This window comes from Vipera ursinii (genome assembly GCF_947247035.1).
Source record: "Vipera ursinii genome assembly, chromosome: 6".
Taxonomy (NCBI): domain Eukaryota; kingdom Metazoa; phylum Chordata; class Lepidosauria; order Squamata; family Viperidae; genus Vipera; species Vipera ursinii.
In genome coordinates, this window is record NC_139515.1 from 7,377,877 (window position 1) to 7,396,764 (window position 18,888).

Here is an 18,888-nt window from a genome sequence, read left to right on the forward strand (position 1 = left end):
ATCAAAGTTACATATTGAGTTACTGAAAATGCATGGAAACTCCATTTGGACAAATACAGCTGTGAAAAACAATCACATCGCGTTGTTTACTGAGTTCTTAGCATGCATGAAACTTCCATTACAAAACGCGCTGCCCGTTATTTGAAGGTTATCAAATACTACATATCCCTCCAGCTAGTGAGTCAGTTCCACATTTATGTAAAGTCATGTGCATTTGCCCATGACAAAGCGGCATTACACAGCTCCCTACACATCAAAGGAAAACTTAAGTCACATTTCCTGACTGCCACTCCATCTATATTTTAAACTACTTAAAAAAACCTTGTTTTTTTTAAAAAAAACCATTTATTGATACAGAAAAAAAATACTAAAAAAACCCATCAGAAATACAGTTATTAGATTTTAGTGAATGAAGTTACGCAGAACTAGGCATTTGCAAAGGGCATTTTCAAAAGCATTGAGGAAAAAGGGCTTTGGGACTCTGCTGTCCCTCTGCTATCCTTTGATTACATTTCCAACATTTTCTAGACCTATTTTTAAGCATGTTTGCTAATCTAACAGGTAGGAAAGGCCATCTATAAAACATTTTATATTGGTTTTCTTTGTACGAAGTAGCCCTTGTCAGTTTGTAACTTCTTTCCGACAGATTTTGCCATTTCTCTAATTCTATCTTATGCCCAAAGTTTTTTTTTGCCCATGTGATCATTGTTTCCTTCACTTTTTTGTCTTCCATTTTTAAATTCAATATATAGGATGCTGGACTTGAATGCACCGCCGGGCTGATCTAATAGGTTACTGTTACGAGCAACTTTACAATGAGAACTGGTAGGCATTCACTTGTAAACCGCCCTGAGTCTTCGGAGAAGGGCGGGATATAAATGGAATTAAAATTAAAAAAAATAAAAACAAAATTAGTGAACACACACACACACACACTTTTTCATCAGAAGCCAACCACACCTGATCAAACACTGTCTGATCTTTATAAAAAGCCTATGCTTTAACATCTTGTCGTACTTCGATTGAATTTGCAATCGGGACCACCGTCAATGCCCTGATCTTCTAACTCTTGTTCAGATTTTAATTTCCCAACTCCATTCAGAATAGCCTTATATGCTAAGATTTTTTCAAGTTTAACTAAATTTGGATGTGCTATTCTTTGAAGCAGCCCCTTTATTAGGAAATATTCCCATTGTATTTCAATGCAATTTTGAGGGGGGGGAGACAAAAACTGCCGCTTTAAGGAATCTGCTCGTTGTTTTACAATACTCATTAAAGTAGCTGCATCTTTCCTCATTTCTCACCGAGATGTTTGAAGCTCCGCTTCCACACGCTTGCATAAGTCTAGCAGAGAGAATTCCTCGACAAATTGTTCCTTAGGTTGCATTCAATTTTATGACCTTTTTTTTTTTAAAGCCGTGGTTGTTAAGTGAATATGGCTTCCCCAATTGATTTTACTTGTTGGATGTTGGCTGGGAAAGTCACAAATGGCATTGATATGACTCCAGGATAACAGAATAACAAGAGTTGGAAGGAACCTTGGAGGTCTTCTAGTCCAGCCCCTGCACATTGGAACTGTTGTAAATACATGCCGGTTGTCAGGAGCAAAAATGTTGATCATGTGAACCATGGGGATGCTGTGATAGTTGTAACTATGAGAACTGGTTATTAGTCACACTTTTTTCATTGTAACTTCGGCCACTAAATGAAGGCCTACCAGTTCTCATTGTAAACTTGCTTGTAACAGTAACCTATTACATCAGCCCAGCGGTGCATCCAAGTCCAGCATCCTATTTCCCACAGTGGCCAATTTGACACAGTGGTTAAGATGCTGGCCTAGAAGCCAGGAGACGGTGAGTTCTAGTCCCACCTTAGGCACAAAAGCCAGCTGGGTGACTTTGGGCCAATCCCCAGGAGACAGTGAGTTCTAGTCCCACCTTAGGCACAAAAGCCAGCTGGGTGACTTTGGGCCAATCCCCAGGAGACAGTGAGTTCTAGTCCCACCTTAGGCCCAAAAGCTGCCTGGGTGACTTTGGGCCAATCCCCAGGAGACAGTGAGTTCTAGTCCCACCTTAGGCCCAAAAGCCAGCTGGGTGACTTTGGACCAATCACCAGGAGACAGTGAGTTCTAGTCCCACCTTAGGCCCAAAAGCCAGCTGGGTGACTTTGGGCCAATCACCAGGAGACAGTGAGTTCTAGTCCCACCTTGGGCCCGAAAGCTGCCTGGGTGACTTTGGGCCAATTAGGAGATGGTGAGTTCTAGTCTCGCTTTAGCTATGAAAGTTGGTTGGGTGACTTTGGGCCAATCGCCAGGAGATGGTGAGTTCTAGTCCCGTCTTAGGCATGAAAGCCAGTTGGGTGACTTTGGGACAATTAACCCAACCCATCAGAAAGGTTTATTGTGGGGAAAATAGGAGGAGGAAGGAAAATTAAGTATATTCACCTCCTTGAGTTATCTTTAAAAATCTAATAAATAAACGTGACTCATTTTATTTCTCAGTAGGTTTTTATTTATTTAACACAGCAATACATATATTTCCACTGACCTCGTCATAGATAAACATCCCAATAAAATACCATAATGATATTTCATTTCATGTGCACTTATAAAAACCACTTGGCTTAATTATGAGTCTTATATTACTCTCCCCAGACCCGTAGTAATAATAACTATTTACCTAACCAGAAAAAATGATAGCAAAAATTAATATATCTGATTCTCTTCATAATGCACAACAACTATTTTTTTTTTAAAAAAAAAGAATAGTTGCATTGTGATTTGATTCTTTGGATTAACATGTTTTTGCATCTGAGCTTGATTTTCTGGGTGTATTTTATCCAAATAGTGCAAAATCTGTTTTTAGAGAGTAGAAGACACAATTTTATATTAGACAAATTTTAGCAATAACCTGAGTGGGCTGCTGGTAGGGGCAGGGTTTTGCTTTTAATTAAGGAAGTTAATTCCTTAATTCATAAATTAGATTTATTTACAAAAGTTGTCTGCCTTCATTTGAACAGGCTCAGGAACCCGATGCATCAAAATGTTTAGGAATACATTTTGAAAAATTATTAAGGTTGCTGCATAGACCGTATTAAGGAAGTTTTTTGAGACGTTAAAAAGGCAAAAAAAGGATTATTGTATTGAGCAAGAGTACAATGAATTTTAATCATGGTTCCAACTATAAATACATGAGCATGTAGCAGAAATTTTCAGATCAGCACCAATTGGCAGAGAATTAGGGTTCAACCCAATTTTACATACCTTAGAAACGAAACCAAAGCTCATCAGAAAAGGAAATGCAACTACTATTGAAAGGTTAACCTTTCAGGAAACAATTTTTTTTTGATAAGATGAAACGTTGAAAGTCTTTTTATCCAGATCCAGTCTAAAATATCATGAACTGAATGAATGAGATTCAACTGAAGGGATACACTAACAATCACTAACATTGGTACCTGATTACATGCCAAAATCCTAATTAAGCTATTCTTGCAAAAAATCTTTGGATCAGCAATTCCAAAGTTGAGGTCAATACCATCTATAGCACCAGCCGATCATTCAGAGAGTAAATTCCAAAACTTTGCATCCCCCATCGCTTTAGCCAGAGAAAAAGGAAATTAAAAGTAAAATATTGGAAAGTGATATTGGAAAAGAAGAGAGAGAGAAAGAGAGAGAGGCCGGTCAACAGTTTTCCATGGCTAATTTGACAAGTATGATTATTTAAAAAAATATAGTTAAAAAAAGACATGCTTTATCTTTTAAAAAAACAAGTATAAACATTCAATATGGTGTGTTATCGCAAATGGTAAGTCAAAGGCAAGATTTCGTATTTGAATTTAATACTGTAAAATAGCATGAATTAGCTAAAATTCCTCATCGTTATAGTTTTACAATCCAGTACTTGGGGAAAAGGGGAAAAAATTGGCTTTCTGGATGTACAAAGCCACATGTTTTGTGTGTGTGTGTGTGTGTGTGTGTGTGTGTCTGTCTCCAGATTTTCAGTTGCAACAACTAAAGTTTAAAACGCTATTAAAAACTGTATTTTACAAAGGGGAAAGTCACAAGTTTTCCCATGGCACGTTGAGGGAAATTTTTAATTATTTCATTCCTCAGGTCAGAGAGCAGATGCCACTTGCAAAACGGAATTGCAATTCCACGCAAGCCTTTTGCAAGATGAATGGACTTCTCCAGTATCCAGCTGGGTTTGAGGCTTTTAGGTTATCACCTTACATCACAGTATAAAACTTCCGACCCATTATGAACTCAATACATTTTTTTTCCTTTTTCATAAAAATTGCATTTTTTTAAAAAAAAAAAACCATACAAGATTTTTCAACACAGGAGGTTACGCAGCTGATTTGAAGAGGAAAACGGGGCGAAAAAAATTTCTGCAGATACCTTGACAATGTGTGCTACTGTCGGGGGGTCTGTAATTGGTGTCCCCCCACCCACCTTTTTTTGCATTACTGGAAGAAAAAGAAAATTACCAGGGTACATTATGGCACATTGTACACGCTAAAACATTATGCTGTAGAGTCTTATTAAAAAGGTTGGCACAAATTGCTACGCAGGAGGGGGGGAAAGGGGGGGTTATGAGGTCTTCTCTTCCCATCTCATCAGTTTACCAGAACTTGGATGGATAAAAGAACGTCTTAACGATCTTTCCGCTCTCTGCCATCAGTTCTTGCAAACCGAAGCAAAAATTACTTCACACAAGGTGCGGTGTCCGTCACGTACAGGAGCGGGACGCCAAATATGTCCCTTGCTGACCCTGCTGTCACACATTGGAGTCATCATCTGTGATGCTGGCGCTGGGAGAACGGGTGGCCAAGTCTCTAAACATGTCATCTTCTTTCAACATGTGCTGGAAAGAGAAGATGTGGGTGAATTAATTGGGAGAAATGATTGATGAATTAATTAATTAATCAGACAAAACCCACTGGCCACGTAAGGCAGGGGCCCTCAATGTTGGCATCTTTTAAGACTTGTGGACTTCAAGTCCCAGAACTCCTCAGCCAGCTTTGCTTAAAGTCTTAAAGTTACCAAGGTTGAGGACCCCTGACGTAAGGTAGCTCAAGTGGTTGGGACCCTGGACAGGAGGTTAGTGAGCCCGCGTTCGAGACCCAAGTGCTGCTGTGGGATGAGGTTGAGCTCCCGTCCTTTGCTCCAGCTCCTGATGGGGACATGAAAGGAGCTCCCAACTGGGTGTCACCGGGCAATGGCGATGTCAGTGGCTCACCCTTTCAACCCAGAAGCACGTTCTGTCTTAAATGCAAAACATAACGTAAGGAACACACACTGAGTTTATTTATTTATCAAACGTGTGGCTGGATGTGTAATTCCATGCAATGGACAAGGCTGAAGATTCCCCCAGAAAATCTTTAGGAGCGCACTTGGTATCTAACTGAAATACTGGCGCTAAAGGATCAAAAGCCCGACTCCAAATTTCTCCACCAAGTTATACAACTGTGCAAAACTTTTTAATTAGATGTGTGGTTTTATTCTGCTTTTTCTTTCCTTTCCCCCAGTTAGGAATTGTTGTGTGAAACTTATTGTCTTTTTTTTTTACTGTACATTTTTCTAAAGTAAAGGCTGGTCAAAGACCATAATGAATAAATCACTTGCATTCATTCCTGCTTTTGCATTAGAGGGGTTAATTATTGCGACAGTGAAAACTGTGTTAGAGATCCCCGCAGATACGTTGCTTTCCTCAATTCTATAATCACTTCATTGAAATTGGTCAATGTGCAATATTTTGACTTCAGAACAGCTTCAATGTCCAACTTATAATGCCATTGTGTGGAGGTTCCGGATGCCAAATACAGTATGCACAAGAAGAGATTGACAGGTATATCACACGGATGCAATTCGAAGTTCCAGCTGCAATCTGCAATTAACCAACGTAATTGACAGATGCAGTTTAGCAGTTGCATGACCACAACTCTGCCAGCCTTCCAGATTCTACTGGACGTAATCAGTGGTCTCCATCTTGCTTATCAACCAATCTTGAGTTATCTCTAGGCTACCAGCTCAATATCTTTACTCAACACCTAATTATTAAGGTGTTCTGCATAGTTCTTAAAACAGAAGGACTAGTGAAAGGCATCAATTAAACCAGAGGTCTCCCAACTTTTCTCATTTGGAGGACTGGAGGGAAGGGGGGGAGCATTTTACACACATGCGCACACATGCACACACACACATATGGAGCCGTGAGCATGTGCAATGCAAACGGGGCGGTGCTAGCACCCGCGTGACACTTGTTGTTTTTGCTGCATGGGCGCTAGCATTGCCCATTTTCATGCTGTGCGGTGACCGGTTTTTGCACAGCACGCCGCCTGTTTTCACATCGCATGCTGCCCAGCTTTGCCCCAATTTTGCAGCATGCACCACCCAGTTGTCACACCACATGCTGCACAGTTTTCACACCACAAGCAACCCAGTTTTCCCCCTTTTTTGCACCGTGTGCTGCCCATTTTTTGTGCCGTGTGCCACCCTGTTCGCACAGCAGAGGTGCCCCGTTTGCATAGTGGTGGTTCCCTGTTTTTGCCACGCGGCACCCCATTTGCATAGTGGCGGCGGCGCTAGCACGAGTTCTATGGCCCGGTGGCCAGTAGGCCACGGCCCGGTAGTGGGCTGCGGACCCCTGAATTAAACCACGACTTACAGTCAAGTTGTTGATGCCTTCAGAAAATGCCCCAATCTGCCTCACAGTCCCTTCAGAATCTTCCATCTATGAGGAAAGAAAAATAATATGGTGATATTCATATAAATCCTGTGTTAAATAACTGTATTTACTAATGTCAATGCTAAATTGGACACATGGGCTAAAGAGAATGCTCCCTGAAGTTGGGTTACCGCACAAAGTCCGAAAGCTCGGACGACAGAACCTCTGGTTCCGATGACCGATCCCGGTTGGATCCCTGGAGACATATTCTTGAAGCTTCAGGCAGGGCTTGAGTAAGTCTGGGAAGCAATTTAAAACCTTGAAGCAAAAGATCTTTTCACGCATCTAAGTGAGCTTTTCACGCATCTACAAAAGCTTCTTGGAAGAGAAGCTAAATGTTTTCAAGGAAAAGCAACAGTCTTTGGAAAAACTCCTTTGGGACAACCATGACCTGGCTGGTTGAGAATCTCCATAGACACAGAGGGGATTGTCCAACGTGAAAAAACTTTTTTTTTAAAAAAAATGTGCTAACTTCACAAAGCGTTGAACCAAGCCAACTTTGGGCAAGATTGTCAGATGGATACAACGGGGTAACTTCAGAAACATCACCACTTAAGTTTCTTATAATCCTCGGAGGAAAGGTAGGTACCCTATGATGTTTTTCTTCAGTCAGTGACTGCTGGAAGCCCCAGAATTGTGGCTAAAGAAGTTAATCAGGTTTTATTAAGACACAGTCGACATATGGAAACCGAGCAACACAAGATGAGAAAGAGGCAAGACAGGCGCGGAGAGCGATGGACAGCCCGTTAATCATTCTGTTTTCAACTTAACACTAAATGTTGTCTGAAGCCTCATGACAAATACCTGCTCCAATCTGTCCAGATCATCATCATCGTACATTCTGACGTCTAAACCCGTCTTAAATTCTTTTTTGGATCCAGGTCCTGCCACCTGACCCAAGTCCATCGGACACACATACTCTTCCCCATCTTCTTGCTTCTTCTTCCTCAAATTTCCAAAGTTGCTGAAGGTGAGTTTCTTTGGCTGAAAGAGAAAGTACTTCAGTACTGGTAGCCCTGGAGCTTATGGCCATAATTGAGCTCAAAAAGGTATGCTGCTAATTGCTTATGTTATGTTGTATAGGAGTAGCGGGTTTTTTTCCCGAGATCATGCAGCAACTTTTGAGGGCAATCGTATGATCGCGGGTGGTGGCAAAACCACAACCTCACATTCCGGCGTTCTCTGGAACACCTTATCCATTCACCATTTAGCCCTGATTGGCAATAGCAAGAGCACTTATGTACTGCTTCATAGTACTTTTACAGCCCTCTCTAAGGGGATTACAGAGTCGCCATCTGGTCCCCGAATAATCTGGGTCCTCATCTGGGTCCTGGCCATGGAAGGATGAAAGGCTGAGTCAACTTTGAGCCGGTCAGGATCGAACTGCTGGCAGTGTGAGTAGAGTTAGCCTGCAATACTGCACTCTTAACACCTGTGCCACTAAATGGAATAGAATAGAATAGAATAGAATAGAATAGAATAGAATAGAATAGAATAGAATAGAATAGAATAGAATAGAATAGAATAGAATAGAATAGAATAGAATAGAAAATAGAATAGAATAGAATAGAATAGAATAGAATAGAATAGAATAGAATAGAATAGAATAGAATAGAATAGAATAGAATAGAATAGAATAGAATAGAATAATGAACAGAACAGAATATAGAATAGAATAGAATAGAATAGAATAGAATAGAATAGAATAGAATAGAATAGAATAGAATAGAACAGAATAGAATACAGCAATAGCAATAACACTAGATTTATGACTTCAAAGTATTTTTACAGCCCTCTCTAAGAGGTTTACAGAGTCAGCATCTTGTCCTCCAACAATCTGGCTCCTCATTTTACCAACCACGGAAGGATAGAAGGCTGAGTCAACTTTGAGCCCCATCAGGATCGAACAGCTGATAGTGGGCAGAGTTAGCCTGCAATACTGCACTCCCAGAGCTCATTGTCAGGCACATGAAACCAGGAGCTAGGATAGAGTTCAAAAATACTACAGGTTTATTTCATGCTACCTATAGACAAGAATCTGATTGACTAATGGTAAAGGCAAATTGGCGTTAGATAAGAGTCAACGGAATACACAGGGAGTTGGACTTGGGTCTCTGTGGGAGCGTAGCAATTCCAAACTAATGACGCATTTGACTCCACTCTCAGACTCAGCATCCTGGTCATCTACTACATCGATTACCAAACTCAGATAATAGTAGCAATAGCACTTAGACTAATATACCGCTTCGTAGTGCTTTACAGCCCTCTCTACACCGTTTACACAGTCAGCATGTTGCCCCCAACAATCTGGGTCCTCATTTTACCCATCCCGGAAGGATGGAAGGCTGAGTCAACCTCGAACTGTAGCAGAATCGAACTGCTGGCAGAGGGCATAATTAACCTGCAATACTTCATTCTAACGACAGGGAGGGAGGGAGGGAGGGAGGAAAGGGAAGGAAGGAAGGAAGGAAGAAAGGAAGGAAGGAAGGAAGGAAGGAAGGAAGGAAGGAAGGAAGGGAAGGAAGGAAGGGCAATAGCAATAGCACTTATTATATACCGCTTCACAGTGCTTTTACAGCCCTCTCTAAGCAGTTTACAGAATCAGCCTGTTGCACCCAACAATCTGAGTTCTCATTTTACCAAAGGCTAAGTCAACCTTGAGCCCCATCAGGATCGAACTCCTGGAATGAGCAGTGAGCTAGCCTGCAGAGATAAGCTAGAAACCAACATTCTTCTTCCAATACCTTCACTTTGGCAGTAGCTGTGAGAAGGACATAATCAGGAGCTTCCATGGCCTCGCGTTTTTCTTGTTGAGCTTCGCTTCCAATCAGCAAATTAAAATGGGTGGCCAAGTGCCGTCTCAGCAGCGTCTTGTTTGGTGGGATGTTCAGCAGCTGTGCCAAGGTCTCTACGTTAAAACGAGGTTCCAGAACCTGCAGCCACAAAAACGAGATTTCAAAACTTGTGCGTCCGGTACCTTCTTAACGACCAGGGGCAGTGAATTTGCAAAACGCTCAAGATGGAAATCCTTCCGAACTTCCGGAAGATGCCAACCACTCAACTAAATAAAATCCAAGAAATCGACTAAAGAAAAGATATCAAAATGGAATGATTACCATTAAGCCGCCGTGAACACCACTTCCTCTTAAATTAGGAGCATATTCGGCCAGATCAACGGAACGCAACCATTCCATCACTCGATGGTTCGTCCACTGGGAAACTTCTGATGGGGTGATGTTATTCTGACAATCAAAAATACAATAAATTAAAACATTCATTCATTCATCCATCCACTCATCCATCCATCCATCCATCCACTCATCCATCAATCCATCCACTCATCCACCCATCTACCCACCCATCCATCTACCCACCCACCCATCCATCCACTTATCCATTGATCCATCCATCCATCAACCCACACATCCATCCACTCATCCATCCACCCACCCACCCATCCATCCACCCACCCACCCATCCATCCACCCATCCATTCATCCACTCATCCATCCATCCACCTATCCATCCATTCATCTACCCACCCACCCACCCATCCATCCACTCATCCATCCATCCATTCATCTATCCACCCACCCACCCACCCATTCACTCATCCACCCACCCACCAATCCATTCACTCATCCATCCACCCATCCATTCATCCACTCATCCATCCATCCATCCACGCACCAATCCACTCATCCATCCATACACCCACACATCCATCCACCCACCCATCCATCCATCCATTCTGCTTACATTACACCAAATTCTATAAGACTCCTGGCAGATGGCAATTTTAGAGAGAAAGATGTATTCTAGGGAAGAAATGACATTAAAATTGCCTGCCCAATGAATGACGGCCATGAATAAATACGACATTTGAATATTAGTGGCGGCTACCTCATCAGACGGTCTCCTGCGAAGACAGTTGGGTTTGAAGTTGTTTATTCTGAGGACCTGGATGGCACGCTTGATGCTGAGATGGTGGAGGACGCTCAGAACTTTCAAAGATAGCAAGTCATCCTGTTGAGATGGGCGCCAAGAACGAAGCAACAACAATAACAAAGCCACAATCAGATAGCTATCAGAGGGGAAAGTTGCATTGACCTAGCACAGCGCGGCGGATGGTCCTCGACTTTCAACCGTTCATTTAGCAACCCTGTTTCAAGTTACGACCTCACTGAAAAAGGCGATTTATAAATGATCCTCGCATTTATGACTGTTGCAGTCATGTGTTGAAAATTTCGATGTTTGACAACCCGCATGTATTTTAGGATGATTTGCAACCTTCCCAGACAGCTTCTGACAAGCAAGGGAAGCTTGATGCGCTTAAGGACCGTGTGATTCGCTTAACAACCACTCTGGCAAAAAGGGTTGTAAAATCAGGTGTGACTCACTTTAACATTCTCTTTGCCTAGCAACAGGTTGTACGTCAAGGGCTACCTGAAGCCACATTGACTACAACAACCCAGAACACATGGAAAGTCCTCCTCAACTTACAATAATTCATTTAGTGACCGTTCAGAATGACAAGGGCGCCGAAAAAAGGCATTTATGACTGTGTTTCACCCTCACGACCGTTGCGGCAATCCCCACGGTCACGTGATCAAAGTTCAGATGCTTGGCAACTGGTTCATACTGGTTCATATGACCGTTGCCGTGTCCCGGGGTGTGGGTATGTGTGTGTGTGTGTCACGTGAACCCCTTTTGTGACCTTCTGACCAGCAAAGTCAAGGGGGAAGCTGGATTCCCTTAACAACCGCGTCACTACCTTAACGACTGCAGTTGATCCCCTTAACGATCATGGCAAAAATGGCGTAAAACCCATGGGACAACTGAGCCACAGAAACTGTAGGCTCAATTCTGGTCGTAAGTCGAGGACCATCTGTCAATGACGCGGCAATTAAGCTGCTTACGATGGTCATGTAATGAAGCATTCGGCCGTCCACTTTGCCTTCGTCGAATTGTGTCTTATACTGGGGCAGCCCAATGTCATCCAGCCATCCTAGAAAGAGAAGGAAAACACACCAAGTGGCTCCCTACAAAGGTGGATAAACTAATGAAACATCATGGGTGAAAAAAATGCCCTCTGTGAGGAGTCCTGGGTGTTCTCTGAGCTCAGCTGTTTTCTGGCAGACATTTCATTACCCAACTAGGTAACGTCATCAGGGCTCGGAGGGAGTGGGATCTGCTCTCAGTTTACATTCTAGTGGCTTGACCTGTCGGTGATGGTGGGAATAGTCTTGGTCAGGGGTAGGCAACCTCGGCTCTTTTATGACTCGTGGACTTCAACTCCCAGAATTCCTGAGCCAGCCACGCTGAGGGGAAAGGCAGAGGTTTCCAAACTGAGCCATGCTGGCTCAGGAATTCTGGGAGTTGAAGTCCATAAGTCATAAAAGAGCCAAGGTTGCCTACCCCTGGCCTAGGCCTAGGCCGCTTTATGACTTGTGGACTTCAACTCCCAGAATTCCTGAGCCAGCCACGCTGAGGGAAAAGGGAGATGTTTCCAAGCTGAGCCGTGCTGGCTCAGGGATTCTGGGAGTTGAAGTCCACGAGTCATAAAAGAGCCAAGGTTGCCTACCCCTGGCCTAGGCCTAGGCCGCTTTATGACTTGTGGACTTCAACTCCCAGAATTCCTGAGCCAGCCACGCTGAGGGAAAAGGGAGATGTTTCCAAGCTGAGCCGTGCTGGCTCAGGGATTCTGGGAGTTGAAGTCCATGAGTCATAAAAGAGCCAAGGTTGCCTACCCCTGGACTAGGCCGAGGCCACTTTATGACTTGTGGACTTCAACTCCCAGAATTCCTGAGCCAGCATGGCTCAGCTTGGAAACCTCTCCCTTTCCCCTCAGCGTGGCTGGCTCAGGAATTCTGGGAGTTGAAGTCCACAAGTCATAAAAGAGCCAAGGTTGCCTGCCCCTGGTCTTGGTGCTGCCTTGATTGAGCTGTTTACTGTTAGCTGGTTTAGCAGTTCCTTGATTGGGGTTTTGTTTACTTCTTGACTATTTACTCTGACGTTAACCTTGGTATTAATCTGTGTGTCAATGCTGCTAACATCGGATGTTTTTGCTTTGACAACAGATGGAGATGCAACCATTTTCTTCTTATGCTTTTACTCTTAGAGTTAGTGCTAGATGATGCTGGAAGGGAGGAATGTGCATGAGAGTTTAGCTAGACATAACAATACTGAAGCTAGTGTGAGAACCAAGGCTATTGAAATAAGAGATGACAACAATTGGCAGGCTGGAGAACTGGAGGGAGAGCCCGCATTTCAAACTAATTGGGGAATATGATTTATGACTGTTAATTGGAGGAGGGAATTGTGCTTTGATACTATGTGCTCAGGAGAGGAGAATCCAGTTTTTGGCTTCAACTATGTTAGTGCCGATGCTGTGCTACTCAAATAAAGATTCTTTAAGGTGAACAATGCCTCAAAATTCTTGGAAGAGTTTCATCTGTCAGAACCACGACACTGTGCTCATCTGGGTGCTGATTGCTGGTTTTGGCCTTTTTGCTCCCTTTTTGACTTGATGATCGTCTGCTTTGACAAACATCAGTTTCACAACACATGGACAGAGTTAACCATCTTTTCAACTGGGAAACTCTGAGCATCCTAGACCAAGCCAAGCCCACAAATGCTAGAGCAGAGGTTCCTCAACCTTTCGGGCACCAGGGACTGGTTACGTGGAGAGGAGGTTGTTCCGTGGCCCGGAGGGGGCATGATTTTGTGTGCTGCAGATGGGATTTTGCTTGTTTGTGAGGCCCGGTTGCTGGCATGCTGCGGCCCGGTACCGGTCCACAGACCTGGGGTTGGGGACCCCTGTACTAGAGAATTCCTGGAAGCTTGGCAAAATAGGCCATCAATAGACACACAGACATAAACAACATCTACATATTGTACATACCTCCAAAAACCCACTCCCACCAACATTGACAAGGCAAGCCACTAGAACATACATCAGGAGTAGGCAACCTTGGCTCTTTTATGACTCGTGGACCCATGCTGGCTCAGGAATTCTGGGAATTGAAGTCCACGAGTCATAAAAGAGCCAAGGTTGCCTGACATAAATGGACAGAAAACTCCATTCCTTCCTAGCATAGATAATCTTATCTAGTTACCGAGGTTACCTAGTTACCAAGAAGCTAGGCCAGGGGTCGGCAACCAGCTGGCTCAGGAATTCTGGGAGTTGAAGTCCACGAGTCATAAAAGAGCCGAGGTTGCCGACCCCGGAGCTAGGCTAAGCAGATGTAGTCATAACAACCTTGGGAAGGACTTGATAGGTGAGTAAAAAGGCCAAATCCAGACTAAGCATCTAGCTGTCTGTGCAACCAACATGACTTTCGATATATATACAAATATTCTTGTGATACTGTGAGGTGGGTACTCCTGTAAATCCTGTCTAAAACCTGGGAAACATAGCAAAAGGGGATTTTTTTTAAAAAAAAAAAAAAAGGAAAGGCAACCTACGTGTAACCCAATTATAGTCCAATTTTCCGTGGTTGTTTTCTTCTTCTGAACCCAAAGCCTGAAGTGCAAGTTGAAGCTTTTTCCGATGTAGCGGATGCTTTATTCCAAGTTCCTATAAACGGGGCACAAAATAATGTTGTTGTTGTTTTTTATAAATATTAATCTTTCGGTTCAAGGCTTCTGATAAATGCAGTTGAGGGCAAGCCTGTGAAACAGATTCATAAATAGGACATTTCTAGGGCCCTAAGGCTTGATTCAGAGAACCAAGGCTGTGCTATATCTCGTTATCATTCCCCCGTTATAAAACTGTTGGGAGTTTATTAGCAATTTTTTTTATATATATTGCTCTGCTCTCTTTTGCAATCAAGCAAACCCCAGACGCTTAGGCACGGTAGAAACATATAAACAACTCAAAATGAAGCGAGGCAAGAATATCAGCTGCTCCAGAAGCAAAATAAATGCAGAGCAGAATAGAGTTGGAAGGGAGCTTAGAGGTCTTCTAGTCCAACCCCCTGTTTAATCAGGAGATCCTATACCCACTGCAGACAGATGGCTGTCCAATCTCTTCTTAAAAACTTCCAGTGTTGGAGCATCCACAACTTCAGGAGGCAGGTTGTTCCACTGATCAATTGTTCTAACTGTCAGGAAGTTTCTCCTTAGTTCCAGGTTGCTTCTCTCCTTCGTTAATTTCCATCTGCTGCTTCTTCTCCTGGCTTCCGGTGCTTTGGAAAATAAGTGGACACCCCCCCCCTTTGCGGCAGCCCCTCCAATACTGGAAGACTGCTATCATGTCACCCCTAGTTCTTCTTTTCACTAGACTAGCTATACCCAATTCCTGCAACCGTTCTTCATATGTTTTAGTCTCCAGGCCTTTAATAATCCTAGTAGTTGCTCTTCTCTGCACTCTTTCCAGAGGCTCAACATCTTTTTTTATAATAAATCGATTGCACAACATATGCATTTGTTCTCTGTTGCTGGCACTGAATGGCAGATTAGAGAATTCTTCACTGACATGCAAAGACTAATATACAAACTTCAAATAGTGCACCAAGCAACAAAAACTGTAATATCACACTTGCAGGCAGGAGCAGCAGCAACTGAACACAAATCCTCAGGCAAAGTTCATATAAAAGGAACAGCAAGGCCAGATAAAAGGTAAAGGTAAAGGTTCCCCCGCACATGCGTGCTAGTCGTTTCCGACTCTAGGGGCCGGTGTTCATCTCCGTTTCAAAGCCGAAGAGCCAGCGCTTGTCCGAGGACGTCTCCACATGTGGCCGGGCATGACTAGACGCCAAAGGCGCATGGAACGCTGTTACCTTCCCACCGCAGTGGTCCCTATTTTTCTACTTGCATTTTTACGTGCTTTCGAACTGCTAGGTTGGCAGAAGCTGGGATGAGTAACAGGCGCTCACTCTCTTACGCGGCACTCAGGATTCGACCCGCCAAACCGCCGACCATTTGATCAACAAGCTCAGCGTCCTAACCCACTGAGCCACTGAGCCAGATAGATGGTTTTAATACATTCAAGGAAATTGCCATCCAAACTGTATATTTGGGTAGAGTGGGGGGGGGGGGAAAATAATACTGCCCTTCTGGTTGATTGCAAAGTTGCTCTCTTCATTTAAAGAAGTCGGGGCTAAATTCTTTCAGTTAATCACATCAGTGAAAAATATATTTTTTCCGTTTTCCCTGCCGAAAAAGGCTGCAGCTCCTTTAAATTGAAAAGTACACAGCTATGTTTTCCTGCAGCTAAGACAGCTGCAGAGGAAGAAAGTCTTATACAGGTAACTCCTCGGGTTACAGCAGTTCGTTTAGTGACCATTTGAACTTATAAGGGCCCTGGGAAAAAAGTGACTTGTGACCGTTTTTCACACTTACAACCGTTGCAGCACCCCTGTGGTCACATGATCAAAATTCAGAATACTTGGCAATTGACTCGTATTTATGACCGTTTGCCGTGCCCCTGGGGTCATGTGATTCCCCCTTTTGTGACCTTCTGACAAGCAAAGTCAATGGGAAAGCCAGATTCACTTAACAACGGTGGCACGGAAAGGTGGTCAGATGGGGCAAAACTCACTTAATAAGTGTCTCACTTAGCAACAGAAATTTTGGGCTCAGTTGTGGTCATAAGTCAAGGACTATACACACACACATAACATACAAAATGTGTGTGTGTGTGTGTAATTTAAAATCTTCTGCGTTTCAATTTTTTATATTTGCTATATAGTTATTGAAATGTACTTTATTTAAACTAGTATACTAATTTTAAATATCACATTTTCTCTTTTCAATGTAAGATCTTCTGGACTCTGAAAAAAATACATACATACATACAGTGGTGGGACTCAAAATAGGTGAACAACCGGTTCTCTACTTGGATGCCACTTCCGGAAGTCTGTTCTGGGCCTGGGCGACAAAAAATTAGCTACCGGTTCTACTGAACCGGTGCGAACTGGCTGAATCCCACCAGTGCATGCATGCACGAACGTGCGCGCGCACACACACACACACACATCTTATGGACACAAGATGGCAGCTTTTGTTATACTGTCCAGATAGTAGATGAATTGCTGCTTAGCTGAACTTCATTACAACTCTCAGTCACCAAGAGAAGAGAATATTTATATATCGGGGTTGAACTGTGTGGTCCTTGGTGCTCTCTGAGGCTGGTGGTTTTCTTGCAGACGTTTCATTGGTGGATTGATTGATTGATTGATTGATTGATTATATTTATATGCCGCCCTTCTCCCTAAGGACTCAGGGCGGCTCACAACAATAAAAACTAAAAAAGAACATGAAAATACAAAATTTAAAAAAGAATTAAACAGTAGATATGTTCAATACATACTAATTTAAACCGATAAAACCAAATTTAAAACCATAGTGAGTCCAGGCCCGATTGTTGAAACATCCATGTCTTCAGGTCACGGCGAAAGGACCGAAGGTCGGGAGCCATCCGCAGCTCCGGGGGCAGTTCATTCCAGAGGGTCGGCGCGCCCACAGAGAAGGCTCTCCCCCTGGGGGTCGCCAGCCGGCATTGCTTAACCGACGGAACTCTGAGTAGGCCGACCCTGTGGGAGCGAACCGGGCGATGGGAGGTTGACAATGGCAGCAGGTGGTCTCGCAAGTACCCCAGGCCTAAGCCATGTAGGGCTTTAAAGGTAATTACTAGCACCTTGAATCGCATGACCTGATCAGCACTCATGATGTTACCCGAGTGGGTCACAAAACGTCTGCAAGAAAACAACCCAGCCCAGAGAGCACCAGGGACTCCACAACTCGCAGTCAATTGGGTATGGGAGGAAAAAAAAGTAAAAGTTATTACCTTCTCTAAGTCAGTCTGAGATGCTTGCAAGAGGGTTTGACCAGACAGTATCCAGCGTTTTCCGTTGCCGATGTAAAAACCCAGGCCCTGATCGTGTAGCCAGTTACAGACTTGTTCTTTCGTCCATTTAGCAAATGGCATGTCCAAATCACTAAAGAATAATGGCAGGCAGACATTGTTTCAAGATTGGATACTTATGCCCTTTGAGACCTGCCAACAGTGGATCTTCCAGATGTTGTCCTAAGGTCCATTTCACCAGTCCCACCTAGGAAGCCCCGTGAAGTATCTACTGACTGCATGTGAAGAGCATTTTTCTAATCTGGGTTAGTTAGAGCAGGGCTTCTCAACCTTAGCAACTTTAAGATTCATGGACTTCAACCCCCAGAATTCCCCAGTCAGCAATCCCACCGGCTTTTTTTTTTACTTTGGGTTCAATTGTATTCTTTTTATTTTATCTAGAGTACTGCCCACATATAAAAGCTCTTGAAAAATGCTTGGGAGATCAGCACAGTAAATCCCCCCAGAAGTGACTGGCTAGAATTAACTTTTCTGGGACAGAAAATAGTTCATCATCTTTTTTAACCATCCCCAACCATCCAATGTGCAGAGTGGAACATTGGAGGGGGGTTAGGGTTAGGGGGTTTGCACACAAACAATTTCGCACTAGACTGTTTTAGTTGTATTTTTCTCTTGTTTAATCCTCAGAATTATCATTTCCCTGAACTACATTTGTAGTTCAGAGTGGAAATGAGGGGTCCTTGGTGCTCTCTGAGCTTTGTTGTTTGCTTGCAGGCGTTTCATTACCAAACTAGTTAACATCATCAGTGCTGATATAACCCCACTCACCTCTACCACTGATGATGTTACCTAGTTTGGTAATGAAATGCCTGCAAGAAAACCACCAGGCTCAGAGAGCACCAAGGACCCCATAGTCATTGTCGTCGTCGTCCTCCTCCTCCTTCTCCTCCTCCTCCTCTCCATAAACCCCACTCCCTTCTAGCACTGATGATGTTACCTAGCTTAGTAATGAAACATCTGCAAGAAAACCACCAAGCTCAGAGGGCACCAAGAACCCCATAGTCCTCCTCCTCCTCCAACTCTCCACAAATCTCAGTCCCTTCTAGCACTGATGATGTTACCTAGCTTGGCAATGAAACATCTGCAAGAAAACCACCAAGCACCGAGGGCACCCGGGACCCTTCACTTCAACTCTGAGCTGGCCCAAGGACCCCTCTTATCCTAACCTTTGTCCTAATAATGGCCCAACTCTAAATATCCCAACTTTTTATCAGTATCCCATAAAATCACCTCATTTTATTTCCGCGATCCAACTCACCCAGCTGCCCTCATGCACAATAAGAAGGAAAT

At 43.4% G+C, this 18,888-nt stretch overlaps 1 protein-coding gene across 2 annotated transcripts in view; it reads right to left on the bottom strand.

Moving 5' to 3' along the window:
• Positions 1-2,501: 2,501 nt before the first annotated feature.
• Positions 2,502-18,888, bottom strand: part of PPFIBP1 (PPFIA binding protein 1) — a 46,431-nt gene continuing 30,044 nt past the window's right edge. For both annotated transcript variants that reach the window (XM_083365972.1, XM_083365971.1), the window contains 9 exons: positions 17,521-17,671; positions 14,196-14,307; positions 11,648-11,736; positions 10,632-10,754; positions 9,845-9,970; positions 9,473-9,661; positions 7,533-7,712; positions 6,669-6,734; positions 2,502-4,865 (listed from right to left, as the gene is read on the bottom strand). In XM_083365972.1, coding sequence (XP_083222098.1) covers positions 4,779-4,865; positions 6,669-6,734; positions 7,533-7,712; positions 9,473-9,661; positions 9,845-9,970; positions 10,632-10,754; positions 11,648-11,736; positions 14,196-14,307; positions 17,521-17,671 — 1,123 coding nt within the window. In that variant the 3' untranslated portion in view covers positions 2,502-4,778. The remainder of the gene's footprint in view (positions 4,866-6,668; positions 6,735-7,532; positions 7,713-9,472; positions 9,662-9,844; positions 9,971-10,631; positions 10,755-11,647; positions 11,737-14,195; positions 14,308-17,520; positions 17,672-18,888) is intronic.